The sequence below is a fragment of the Hipposideros armiger genome, unplaced genomic scaffold (genome assembly GCF_001890085.2).
Source record: "Hipposideros armiger isolate ML-2016 unplaced genomic scaffold, ASM189008v1 scaffold_522, whole genome shotgun sequence".
In the NCBI taxonomy this organism is placed as follows: Eukaryota; Metazoa; Chordata; class Mammalia; order Chiroptera; family Hipposideridae; genus Hipposideros; species Hipposideros armiger.
Window position 1 is genome coordinate 395,281 of NW_017731872.1, and position 14,130 is coordinate 409,410.

The 14,130-nt window shown below is 39.7% G+C and overlaps 1 protein-coding gene across 3 annotated transcripts in view; it reads left to right on the forward strand.

Moving 5' to 3' along the window:
• Nucleotides 1-227: 227 nt before the first annotated feature.
• SEH1L (SEH1 like nucleoporin) overlaps nucleotides 228-14,130 on the forward strand; it is a 38,187-nt gene continuing 24,284 nt past the window's right edge. For 2 of the 3 annotated variants that reach the window (XM_019668258.1, XM_019668256.1), the window contains exons 1-3: nucleotides 229-498; nucleotides 7,361-7,411; nucleotides 9,866-10,012. In XM_019668258.1, the coding sequence (XP_019523803.1) occupies nucleotides 388-498; nucleotides 7,361-7,411; nucleotides 9,866-10,012 (309 nt within the window). In that variant the 5' untranslated portion in view covers nucleotides 229-387. Of the gene's footprint in view, nucleotides 499-7,360; nucleotides 7,412-9,865; nucleotides 10,013-14,130 lie in introns of all 3 variants that reach the window. The other variant, XM_019668257.1, reaches the window with a different exon arrangement.

A 14,130-nucleotide genomic window follows, 5' to 3' on the forward strand; every position in this document is an offset into this window, starting at 1 on the left:
AGCCCGAATGTCGGGGGAAACACATCGAAACGTTGACCAAAATTGACTCAAGATGAGGACTGTGAATTGCATTTTAACTTTTTCATTTTTCTCAATTTTCATACTTTAACAATGAGTTCTTTCCACTTTCATTAAAGCACCGCAAAGCCCACATGCCCGAATTTGACGGCTGTCCACTGCAGGTCTGCTTAAGGAAAACCAGGCGCAATCGCTGCGGCCTCGCGGGGCATGACGGGACGAGGGGCGGGGCGCGGGGGCGCACAGGCAGCACGCGCTGTGCAAGTCCCGGCGTAGGGGTCTGGGTGGGTTGCGGTCAGCGCTCCGCCGCGCCAGCCGTTTTCAGACGCCGGAGGGACAGACGGAGGGGGTGCGTGCTCAGCGGAAGCCATGTTTGTAGCACACAGCATCGCAGCTGACCATAAGGATCTCATCCATGATGTCTCTTTCGATTTCCATGGGCGGCGGATGGCGACCTGCTCCAGCGACCAGAGCGTCAAGGTGCGCGCGGAACCTTCCGGCGAGGCTGAGCCGGGAAGGAGGGGAGTGGGAGCGTGAGCGGAGGGAGCGGCGCGGGGAAAGGGAAATGCTCCTGGCACTGCGTGCTGCCGGCCATGAGGCCTGGAGCCCAAGGGAGGCAGGCAAATCTCCGGCGAGTGGCCTGCTTGGCCATCCTCGTCTCCTTACTGTGGGGTCACAGCTGCCTCGGTGGGGCCGTACTTCCGTGCGCTAGCGTAGAGCAGACGGGTCTGGCGGGCATCTTGGTAACGTGCGCGCTCCCGCTGCCGGGGACGCTGGGAGGCCTCCGAGTTCCTGCATTCGCAGTGTCGGGTCTCTTTAGGCGGGAGTTAGCCCGCTTCCTCTGCCTAGTCCGCATTAGGGGTGTGTTCGTCCTCGGAGTTTTGGCAGTTCTGTTATAAATTAACCACTCTTGTTCAGTGAGAGGACTGGGCCTTGGGTCTTGCAGGACAGTTTGCGGTGTTCTTAAGCTCTGTGTGCTTCATCCCTCACCTGGAGAAATTGTCTCCTTGTGTTCTGATGGGTTTACCTTGTTTCGCGATGAAAGAAAATTACAGATTCATTTACATCCAGTGAAGTTCCTCACTCAAGGAATTGGAGTGTGTGTTTCTTCAAGTTTCTTTATATGTTTGTATACTGCTCAGAAAATCAGAATTTCTATTGTACTAAGATGATATTTGGGATTTCGGAATTTAAGAGATTTAGGATGAAAGCGAGTGTGGAGTATTTGAATTTTCAACGACAAAATACAGTAATACCTCGGTTTGCGGGCATAATTCGTTCCGGAAACAAGCTACTCATATTGCAAGACATCGCTCGTTTACCAAGTTAAAATGTATTACTAGGTTAGTGCAAAAACCGCTATTACCTTTGCACCAGCCTAATAGAAATGTTTGCTCGTCTTGCGGAACACTCGCAAAACCAAGTTACTTGCAATCCAAGGTTTTACTGTAACTGAAAATCTGAAGGACAATATTTACTTCTTCTTTTTCACCATCAAGTTTGATACCAGTGATCCCTCAAAGATAGTTACAACTAGTTTTCCTTTTTGAAAAAGAGTAGTGCTACAAATCCAAAGAATAATAGTGTTTTCAACCTGTAAAAGGTTTGGAATCACTACTTTTTAAAGTTTATTTTTTTATTGTGGGAAACTAACCATTTGAAAGTGTATATTACAGTTGGGTGTTGTTAAGGACGACATTCACATTGTTGTGCCACCATCACCACTAGGCATCTCAGGAACTTTTTCTTCATCCTAAACAGAAATTCTGTACCTAGTAACTCTTTCTTCTCCTGTGCTCCAAGCCCCTCGTCGCTCCAGCGCTTTCATTATAAATTTGACTATTCAGGGTACTTCATATAAATAGAATCATACAGTGCCGGCCGAGTGGCTCAGTTGGTTAAGAGCGCGAACTCTGAGCAACTAAGGGGTTCGATTCCCATATGGGCCAGTGGTCTGCGCCCAAGCTGAGCTGCCAACAGGTGAGAGCACGTTCTCCTAACAGCAAGGTTGCGGGTTCGACTCCCACATGGGATGGTGGGCTATGCCTACTGGCAACTAAGATTGAACAGGGCACCTTGAGCTGAGCGGCTGCGAGCTGCCGATGGGTGACCAGGTGGTGACTGGACTTGGAGCTGAGCTAGCTGCGCCCTCCACAACTAAGATTGAAGGACAACAACTTGACTTTTCCCCTTTCCCAATTCCCAACACTGTTCCCCTTTCCTAATTCCCCAATAAAATCTTTTTGAAATAAATAAATAAATAAATAAATGGAATCATATAATATTTATCCTTTTGTGTCTTGTTTATTTCACTTACTGTGATATTTTCAAGGTTCATTCATATTTGTACCATGTATCAGAATTTCATTTTTAGGATTGAATAATAATTTTGTTGCATGTGTACACCACATTTTGTTTATTCATCCACCCACCTTTTAACTGTTGTGAATAGTGTATTAATTAATGTCTGTTAACTGAATAGTCCATACGTTTTTTTCTCATCTGCTTATCACTGAATTTTTTAGTAGATCTTTCAGTTTGTAGGTTCTGTCTGTTAGAGTACTGTTACAATAAAGATCTTCATTAGTTTAGCTTTTTATATATTTTGAATGATTTCCTTAGGCTCATTCCAGTAGAGATATTAGTGACTATTGTAAAAGCTTTTGAGAATAATTGACAAATTGCCATTTTGAAGGTTCTATTTTACACTGCCAGTGAGAGTGTTGATTTGATGGCATCATTTTCCATGTTGGGCATTATCATTATAATTTTTCTTAAAAAAAATTTTTTTTTTAAAGATTTTTTTAATTGGGGAATTGGGGGAGGGGAGCAGCACTGGGGAATCGGGGAACGGGAACAGACAAGTTGCTGTCCTTTTGTTCTTCAGTCTAGTTGTGGAGGACGTTGCTTCACTGGCCCATGTTGGTATTATCATTGCACTTTTCCTGGGTGAGGCAGATCGGTTGGGGGCCTCCGGACTGCCGCTCACGGTGGCTCGTGGCAACTCACACTGGCTGCCAGCCGTTCACACTGGCTGCCAGCCGTTTACGCTGGCTGCCAGCCACATGGTAGCTTATGGCAGCCCACTGCAGCAGGGGCTGCAGCCTACGCCGTTGCTGGCAACTCACGGCAGCCCAGCTCCAGGTCGAGCTGTTGTTCACCATCTTAGCTGTAGAGGGCAGTGTCACTGGTCCCCATGTGGGATGTGAACCTGGGCCCTGCTGCTCAGGGCTGGCGTCACAAGCCAGCTCTTAACCAACGTGCCGCTTGGCCAGCCCTCTTTAAACATTTTTTATGTGGTAAAATACACATAACATAAAATTGACCATCTTAACCATTTGTAAGTGTACAGTTAAGTGGTATTAGGTACATTCTGCAACCATCACCATCATCTATCTCCAGAACTTTTTCATTTTGTAAAACTGAAACTTGGTATTCTTTCAACAATAACTTCCCATGCCCCCCATCTTCCATTCTGCTTTTTTTCTCTTATGAATATGACTACTCTAGATACCTCATATAAGTGGAATCATACATTTGTCTTTTTTTGTAACTGGGTTATTTAGCTTAACATAGCTTTGAAGTTTGTACATGTTGTAGCATGTGTCAGAATTTACTTTTTAAGGCTAAATATTCCATTATATGTATTGTATATACCACTTTTTACTTATTCATCTGTCCTTGGACTTGGGTTGCTTTTACGTTTTAGCTATTGTGAGCAATGCTGCTATGAATGTTGATATACAAATAGCTCTTTGAGACCCTGCCTTTTATTTGTTGGTTTTTTAATTAAATTTATTGGGGTAGCATTTGTTAATAATATTATATGTTTCAGGTGTACAGTTCTATAATACATCATTTGTATATTGCGTTGTGAGCTCACCACCAAAAGTCTAGTTTCCTTCTGTTACTGTATAATTGGCCCTCTTTTTAAAAATTTTTTTAATTTTTAAATTTTTTTAAAGGTTTTATTGGGGAATTGGAGGAGGGGAACAGACAAGTTGCTGTCCTTTTGTTCTTCAGTCTAGTTGTGGAGGACGTTGCTTCACTGGCCCATGTTGGTATTATTGCACTCTTCCCGGATGAGGCGATCGGTCGCTGGCCTCTTGACGGCGGCTAATGGTGGCTCTTGGCAGTTCACTGCAGCCTACACCGTCGCCGGCGACTCACAGCAGCCCAGCTCTAGGTCGAGCTGTTGTTTACCATCTTAGCTGTAGAGGGCACAGTCTCTGGCCCTCATGTGGTATCCGAACTGGGGCCCTGCTGCTCAGAGCTGGCGTCCCAAGCCAACTCTTAACCAGCGTGCCACTCCACCGGCCCTAATTGGCCCTCTTTATCTTCCCCACCACCTCCTTCCCCACTGGTAACCATTGTACTGTTGTCTGTGTTTGAGTTTGTTTTGTTTGTTCTTTGTTGCTTTCTGTTTTATATCTCACATATTAGTGAAATCCCATGGTTCTTGTCTTTTTCTGTCTGACTTATATCACTTAGCATGACACTCAGGATTCATCCATGTTAACAGAAATGGTAATATTGCATCATTTTTTATGGCTGAGTATTCCATTGTATATGTATACCACATCATCTTTATCTAGTCATTGATCGAAGAGCATTTAGGTTATTTCCATGTTTTGGCTATTGTGAATAATGCTGCAGTGAACATAGGGCTACATATATCTTTACAAATATGTACATATATCTTTATAAATACATGTTTTCAAATTTTTCGTGTGGATACCCAGAAGAGGTATTGCTGGGTCATAAGGTAGTTCTATTCTTAATTTTTTACTGTTTTCCGTAAAGGTTGCACCAATTACATTCCTGCCGGCAGTGTACACGGGTTATCTTTTCTCCATGTCCTCTCTAATACTTATTTCTTGTCTTATTGATAGTAGCCATTCTAACAGATGTGAGGTGATATCTCATTGTCACTTTTTTTTTTTTAAAGATTTTTATTGGGGAATTGGGGGGATGGGAACAGTGCTGGGGAATTGGGGAAAGGGGAACAGACAAGTTGCTGTCGTTTTGTTCTTCAGTCTAGTTGTGGAGGACGTTGCTTCACTGGCCCAAGTTGGCACCATCATGGCGCTCTTCCCGGGTGAGGCAGATCAGTCACCGGCTTCTGGACGGCTGCTCACTGCGGCTGCTGGCCGCTCACGCTGGCTGCTGGCTACATACGGTAGCCCGTGGCAACCCACTGCCACAGGGGCTGCAGCCTACGCCGGCGACTCACAGCAGCCCAGCTCCAGGTTGAGCTGTTGTTCAGCATCTTAGCTGTAGAGGGCAGTGTCACTGGCTCTCATATGTGGGATCCGAACCGGGACCCTCTGGCATCCCAAGCCAGTTCTTAACCATCGCGCCACTCGGCCGGCCCTCATTGTCATTTTGATTTGCATTTCCCTTATAGCTCGTGAAATTGAGCATCTTTTCATATATCTGCTGGCCGTTTGTATGTCTTCTTGGGAAAAGTATCTGTTCAGGTCCTCTGCCCATTTTTTTTTATTGGATTGTTTGTTGTTTTCTTTTTTGTTTTTGAGTTGTATAAGGTCTTATTATATATTTTGGATATTAGCTCCTTATCAGAGGTATTGTTTGCAAATATCTTCTCCCATTCAGTTGGTTGTCTTTTTGTTTTATTGATGGTTTCTTTTGCTGTGCAGAAGCTTTTTAGTTTGATGTAGTCCTGTTGATATTTTGTTTTTACTTCCCTTGCTTTGGGGTCAAGTTCACAAAAAACCGTCTGAGACCAAGGTCCATAAGTTTAGTACCTATGTTTTCTTCTATGTATTTTATTTCAGGGCTTATATTCAAGTCTTTTAATTTATTTTGAGTTAATTTTTATGTATGGTGTCAGCACTCTAGTTACATACACTTGCATGTGGCTTTCCAATTTTCCCAACACCACTCATTGAAGAGACTTTCTTTTTTCCATTGGATGGTTTGGATCCTTTGTTGAAAATTAGTTGCCTGTATATGTGTGGGTTTATTTCTGGGCTCAATTCTGTTCTGTTGGTCTGTGTGTTTATTTTTCTGCCAATACCATACTATTTTGATTATTGTAGCTTTGTAGTATAATTTGAAGTCAGGTAGTGTGATACCTCTGGCTTTTTTTTTGCCCTCAGGATTGCTTTGGCTATCCAGGATCTTTCATGGAAGACATGTTTGTGTGTTGAGCAGGGGATCCTTTGATGAATTGTAGTTGTCCGACTTGTAACTTCAAGGTCAGAGACCAAGAGTTCTCATTCTGCCATGATGCTGATGTCACTATGAGACCCTGCATTTAACTCTTTTGGGTGTATACCCAGAAGTAGAATTGCTGGATCATATGGTAATTCTGTTCTTAGTGTTTTGATAAACCATACTGTTTATCATTACATTTTTTAAATAGGCTACAATGTCATCTTGTTATTGTAATCTATATTTTTTGTTGGTAGTAAGGTTTAATGTTTTGCTTTTGTTTGTTACATATACAAGTGATCCTCATTATGTGCAGATTTTGTATTTGTGAGTTTTCCTACTCTAAAATTTATTTATAACCTGGAAATCCTCACAGTTATTTGCTGGCATGAGGAGAGTGGTAAAAAAATTGGAGTTGCCTAATGTGCACGTTCCCAGCTGAATTCGAACTGGGTGACACACTGCCTTTTTTTGTATTTTGGCTATTATACTATAAACAAGTGTCCTTTTCATTGTCTGTTGCCACATTTTTCACGTTTTTGTTGGTGATTTCACTATCTAAAATGATGCCTGAGTGTGGAGCTAAGGTACTGTCTAGTGTTCCTAAGCACAAGAAGGCTGTGATGTGCTCTAGGGTGAAAATGTGTATTGAGGAAGCTTCATTCAGGCATGAGTTATAGTGCTTTTGGCTGTGAGTTCAGTGTTAATGAATCAGTAATATATATGAAGTACAGTGTTTTAAAACAGATACACAAAGAAAACGAGGTTATGTATTGATTTGTTGACAAATACGTTGTGACCAGAGGCTCCTATGACTCTCACCTTGTACTTCCCCTTGGAGCAGTGGTTTAGTATTCACTAATTCAGTGTTCAGAGCAACATAGGGAACATAGCTACCTTGAATAACAAGACTTAACTGTAATTGTAATTGTCTATATTACCTAGTAGAGCAGATTCCTTGTCCCCTCAGTGCTTAGCCCAGTGCCTGACACATGCAATGTTCTCTCTCAATAAATATTTCATTGAATGAATGAATGTTTACTTACTGATTGTATTCTTTTGTGAATTCATGTTCATCTTCTTTGCTCTAATATTGATTCAGTCTTAATGTTTTTCATATTAATTTTTAGGGATTCTTTAAAGTATCTTTTAAATTTTTTTATAGGTCTGGGATAAAAGTGAAAGTGGAGATTGGCATTGTACTGCTAGCTGGAAGGTTAGTATTTATGTTTACAGTGATTTTTAAAAATTGAATTGTTTACTGTTTATTTGGTAGTATCAGTGACTTGGTGTTCAGCTTTGAGAGAATTAGAAAATTTATACTTGTTTTCCTAAAAAGGTATTTTACATTTTTCACTATTAAAATAACAGAAATACAGTTCAGAAAATTTGAGAGTAAGAAAATTTGTAATTCCATAGCATTCTAACATAACTTTTTAATATTTTAGTATTTCTTTTTTTTATTCGCATATTTTTAATAGCTGTGATGTTTCATACATAGTTTTATTTCTTTTTTAAAAAACAGCTTTACTTAGGTAGACTTACACATACCTTAAGAGTCATCAATTTTAAATGTACAGTTCAGTGAGTTTTAGTATATTTATACAGTTGTGCAACCATCACCACAATTTCATTTTAGAATAATTCCATCAACTCTGAAAATGCCCTTGTGCCTGTTTGGGGTCATTGCCCATTTCCCTCCCAATCTGCAACCAACTGTTGAACTGTTTGCCTGTATATTTTTACCTTCTTTTAGATATTTCATATAAACGGAATTCTACAACATGTAGTTCTTTGTGTATGGTTACTTTCCCATTGCATATTTTTGAGGTTCCTCCATGTTGTGGGATGTGTCAGTAGTTCGATTCTTCATCATGCTGAGGAGTATTCCATTGTGTAGAAAAACTCATGCTTCATTCACCAGTTGATGGACATTTTAATTATTTTTAGTTTTTGCCAATTATGAATAATGCTGTTAAGAACATGTTGTACAAATCTGTGTGGATGGACATACATTTTATTTCTCTTAGGTAGAAACTGAGAAGTAAAATTGCCGAGTTGTACATGTTTTAACTTTCTAAGAAACTGCCAAATTTCCAAAGTGCCTGTACCATTTTATATTCCCACCAAGAAATATATATGAGGGTTCCAATTTCTCTACAGCCTCCTATACACTTGACATTTTCTCTCTTTTTTGATTATAGCCATCTTAGTAGGTGTGAAGTGGTATCTCATTGGGCTTTGATTTGTGTGCCCTTAATTTTTAAAAATATTTATTATATTTTCACGTGTTTATTCATCATTCATGTATCTTCTTTTTTGAAGTGTCTATCCAAATCTTTTGCCCTCTCTTTTTTTTAAAATTGAGGTGACATTCACACAACATAAAATTAATCATTTTAAAGTAAACATTTCAGTGGCATTTACCCCATTGACAGTGTTGCACAGCTACCACCTCTTATCTAGTTCCAAAACTTTTTTATCATTCCAAAAGGAAGCCCCTATTTCTAAAGTTTTAACAAAATATTTTGTAAATACTTTGGTGTGTTTTCAAAGGCTCTTTAAAAACATAAATGTAGCAATAAAACATGAGTATACCAATAAATGTACAGTGTTTTGCTTTATTTAAATTGTCTCTATTTTGATGAACATCTTTGTGTGATCCTTATTCATTAGATTGCACTTCACTGGGAATCTGACATTTAATAAAATCTCACGCCTTAATACATTTTAAAAAATCGTTTGTATAAATAAGAATTAAAGGTGAAACAAGAAAAAGACTGGACAAAACAAAGTGTAAAAAATAAGGGTGTAAAGTTTACCTCTGGATGATGACATTGTTACCATGTAGAAATTAACGGACTATGAAAATATTCTGAGATAGTTGAGTGTAAAAGTGTTAGATAGGCAGAAGCATGAAACAAATTTTGTAAACATAATTGGTGGACTGATGCTTGTTGTCATAGGGTATTTTTTACTGGAAAGCACAAGTGAAATTCTGTTGATGTGACATTTTTTAAGACCTTTCTGTCCTTTTTTTTTTTTGTCAATATGAAGAGTGGAAGAATAGTGATTTGACATTTTTCGTATCTAAAGATACTGCTACTGAGGTTTAAATTATTTTTTTAGACTACAGGGATTTGGGCTTCTCCATATTTGATCACCCATTGCCTCTTCCTAGAATAGTCTTGTCAGGATAGATATCAGAATGATGTAAGAATTTTGTTTGTACAGTTCTGTATACTGTTAGGCTTTTGAAGCAAATTTGATCAGTCTTATTTATTTTACTAGGTGGATGTTTCCTGTAGAGATAATTTGCAAGTAAAAAAATTAATGGACTGGTATAATCTGTTTAAAAGCTTGGTCTGGCTAAACTCTGAAACAGGTCTCTTAACTATTAGCATTGGAAGACATCAGCTTTCTCCAGCTAGATTTTTCTTTATTTGTAAAATGTTAGAAGAACTTGATTCCAGAAGGGCTCCGATAATAAATATAGTATATGTTTAAGTTAAAAAATTCTAGAGTTTAACTTTTTATTTAAATGTTAAATTGAATAGTTTTCTCCTGTTACTGAAGTAAAAATATGTGTAATTCTATTTCAAGAGAAATCTTATATGTGTGAAATATGAGTAAACTTAGTTGTTTTGTCTTTTTGTTTATAATTCTTCAGACGCATAGTGGATCTGTGTGGCGTGTGACATGGGCCCATCCTGAATTTGGACAGGTTTTGGCTTCCTGTTCTTTTGACCGAACGGCTGCTGTATGGGAAGAAATAGTAGGAGAATCAAATGATAAACTGCGAGGGCAGAGTCATTGGGTGAGATATTTGTTCATATTTGGGAAGTTGGGTAGAGGGGTGGCATGAGCCTCCAAGGAGCATTAGTCTTTTCAATAAATCTTCAGGCACTTGGTAAGGTGTTACTACTCCTTTCCATGTTTACCAGTCCCATTTTTCTTTTGTCCATATTTTTCTCCTACTTGTTTATTTAATTTTGTCTTGGGCCTGAAATGATACTCAGGATTACCCATGACATTAATTATCTTTCATGGCGAATCCAGTGTATTTGCTTTTTTGTAGTGCACTCTAAAATTGTTTAAAAACTGTTTTTTCTTTTTTGTGGTTACCTTTTTTTGCTTACAAAATACGCTCTTCTTTATCTGCTTCTGCTTTAATTCTAGCTCTTCTCTGATTGAGTGTTTGAATTTAGGCAAGAGCATAAAGTGTTCGCTGCTCAAGTTCCTCGTCTATCAAGTGAGAGGATTGAACTATTGATAGATTACCTTTAAGATCCATTCTGGTGTTTTCCTTTTTCTCCTCTTTATTTTTCTTAATAAATATTCAGCCACAGGTATAAAATTCAAAAGGTACAGACAAGTGTATGCAGTGAGAACATCCTCTTCTGTGGCCACTCAGTTCTCTTCCTAGAGACAACCACTACTATAGGTTTTTTAGTGTATCCTTTTGGATATACATGTATTCCATGTCTCTGTAAGGACCTAGATACAGTGTTTTCTTCTCTATATCTACTAGTCCTCCCCACCCCCCCACACACTAATTCTAATATGCTATCAATACTGTTTCTTTTTTCTGTTGCATTTTAAAATTGTAAAATATACATAACATGATATTTATAATTTTAACTAAGTGTACAATTTAGTGGAATTAATTACATTCACAATGTGTATACAATGCTATGCGATATCTATACCAAAACTTTTCATCATTCATGAACTCTGTACCATTGAATAGTACCTCTTTCTTTCCCTTTCCCCCAGCCCCTGGTAACCTCTGTTCTACTTTCTGTCCCTGAATTTGACTACTCTCTGTACCTCATATAAATGAATTTATACAATATTTGTCTGTCAGTGTCTTGCTTGTTTTACTGAGCAGAATTTTTCAGGGTCCATCCATGTTGTAGCATATATCAACTTCGTTCTTTTCATGGCTGAATAATATTCCATTGTGTGTATATACACATTTTGTTTATTCATCTGTGGATGGACAAGCTGTGTTGTTTTCCACCTTTTAGCTATTGTATATAATGTTACGGTGAACACTGGTATATAGATACCTATTTGAGACCTTGCATTTAATTATTTTGGATATATGCCTAGGAGTGGAATTGATGGATCATATAGTAGTTTTATGTTTAACTTCTTGAGAAACTGCTAAACAGTTTTCCACAGTGGCTGCACCGTTTTCCATTCCCACCAGCAATGCATGAGGATTCCAGTTCCATGGTTCCTGACTCATGGTTCCCAAAACCCTTGGCATTTCTTAAGTGTTGAGAGAGATAAAGGTGTTTTTTGTTATGTTAATGTGACTTTTATAAAGCACCTTTGATGGGTGCTGGTTACTAGTGGAGCCTACCTTCAGTTAGATGCAGCGGTTCTCAACCTTCCTAATGCCGCGACCCCTTAATACAGTTCCTCATGTTGTGACCCCCAACCATAAAATTAATTTTGTTGCTACTCTATAACTGTAATTTTGCTACTGTTATGAATCGTAATGTAAATATCTTTTTTTCCGATGGTCTTAGGCGACCCCTGTGAAAGGGTCGTTCGACCCCCAAAGGGGTCACGACCCACAGGTTGAGAACCGCTGAAGAGGGTTGGAACTTTCAGTCCCACCCAGCAACCTCCAGGGAGAGGTGAGGGGCCAGTTAATCAGTCATCCCTTTGTAAGGAAGCCTTCTTAAAACCCAAGAGGATGAGGTTCGGAGAGCTTCTAGGTTGGTGAACACGTTGAGATTTGGGGAGATCGATGTTCCTGGAGAGAGCTTGGAAACCCTGTGCCCTTTCCCCATATCTTGTATCTCTTCCACCTGGCTGTTCCTGAATTACATCCTTTTATAATAAGTTAGTAATCTAGTGAATAAAATGCTTTGCTGAGTTCTGTGAGCTGCTTTAGCAAATTAATTGAACCTGAAGAGTAGCTTGGGCACCTCTGATTATAGGTAATCAGTCAGAAGCACAGGTAACCTAGAATTGCTTCTGGCATCTGAAGTTGTGAGTGGGTGGGGGTAGTATCGTAGGACTGAGCCCCTTAGCCTGTGGAATCTGGGTAGATAGTGTCAGAATTTAGTTGAATCCTCCTCAGAACTGTTGGTATCCAGGAATTGTTTGTTAGTGTGGGGGAACCCTTCCATTGGAATTGTTACCAGAACCCTTCCACTACTTTAGGGAAATGTCTATTCAAGTCCTTTGCCCATTTTTTAATTGGGGTGTTTGTTTTTTGTTGTTGAGTTTTAGGAGTTCTTTATATATTCTGGATATTAATTCCTTATCAGATATATGATTTATAGATACCTTCTCTCATGCTGAGTTGCCTTTTTACTCTCTTTTTTTTTTCTTTTTAAATTTTTTTATTGGGAAATTGGGGGAAGGGGAACAGACAAGTTGCTGTCCTTTTGTTCTTCAGTCTAGTTGTGGAGGACGTTGCTTCACTGGCCCAAGTTGGCACCATCATTGCGCTCTTCCCGGGCAAGGCAGATGAGTTGCGAGCTTCTGGACGGCCGCTCACTGCGGCTGCTGGCCACACACGGTAGCCCATTGCAACCCACTGCAGCGGGGGTTGCAGCCTATGCCATCGCTGGCGACTCATGGCAGCCCAGCTCCAGGTTGAGCTGTTGTTCAGCATCTTAGCTGTAGAGGGCAGTGTCACTGGTCCTCATATGTGGGATCCAAACTGGGGCCCTCTGGCATCCCAAGCCAGCTCTTAACCTACGTCCCACTCGGCTGGCCCACCTGTTTTACTCTCTTGATAGTGTCCTTTGATAAACAAAATCTTGAATTTTTTTTTGAAGATTTTATTGGGGAATCGGGGAAGGGGAACAGTGTTGGGGAATTGGGGAAGGGGAATAGCCAAGTTGTTGTCTTTCAGTCTTAGTTGTGGGGGGGCGCAGCTAGCTCAGCTCCAAGTCCAGTCGCCATCCAGCTGCCCATTGGCTCTGTTCAATCTTAGTTGTGGGTGTGCATAGCCCACCATCCCATGCAGGAGTCCAGCCAGCAACCTTGTTGTTAGGAGCATGTGCTCTCACCAGGTGAGCCATCCGGCCACCCATTGGCAGCTCAGCGCAGGCACAGCTTACTGGCCCATGTGGGAATTGAACCAGCGACTCTGTTGCTCAGAGCTCGCACTCTTAACGAACTGAACTGCTTGGCGGGCCATTGAAATTTTCATGAAGTCTAATTATCTGTTTTCTGTTTTGGGTGTCATATTCAAGAAATCATTGCGAAGTCCATATGTCATGAAGACTTTCCCCAAAGTTTTCTTCTAAGAGTTATATTAAGAGTTTTAGCTCCTACATTTAGATCTTTTATTCATTTTGAGTTAATTTTTGTATGTGGTCTAAGGTAAGTGTACAATCATTATTTTGCACTTTATATCCAGTTTTCTTAGCACCTTTTATTGAAAAGCCTGTCCTTTTCCCATTGAATGGCCTTGCTACCCTCATTGAAAATCCCTTGACCATATATGGAGGGTTTATCGACTCTATTCTATTCTGTTGGTTTTTATATTTCTCCCTATGCCAATACTATACTTTTAAAATTACTGTAGGTTTGTAGCTTGCATGATATTCATATTGTTTTACAACTCTTTTTTTAATGATGGCAGGGGTTGGTCTCATTGCCTATGCACTGGAGCCTCCCTAAGCAAACAACTGCTTAAGAAGAAGAGAGGAGGGAAATTTATAGAAGTCATTTTTCTAGCAGTCTGAGATGAATCAGTTAGTATACTATTGGTTGGGTTTAGGAGTGGTGACATGTAAAGGGTTTTTATTCGATCTTAAAGATATATTTATACTTAGTTAAATTAATTTTCATTAATACATTTAATATTTAAACATTTGTGTTGGTATTAATTATTCAGTGGTGTTTGTAGACAAAAATTTGCAAAGATTTTATCTTTGAAGTTTATGTAATTTTTTTTTT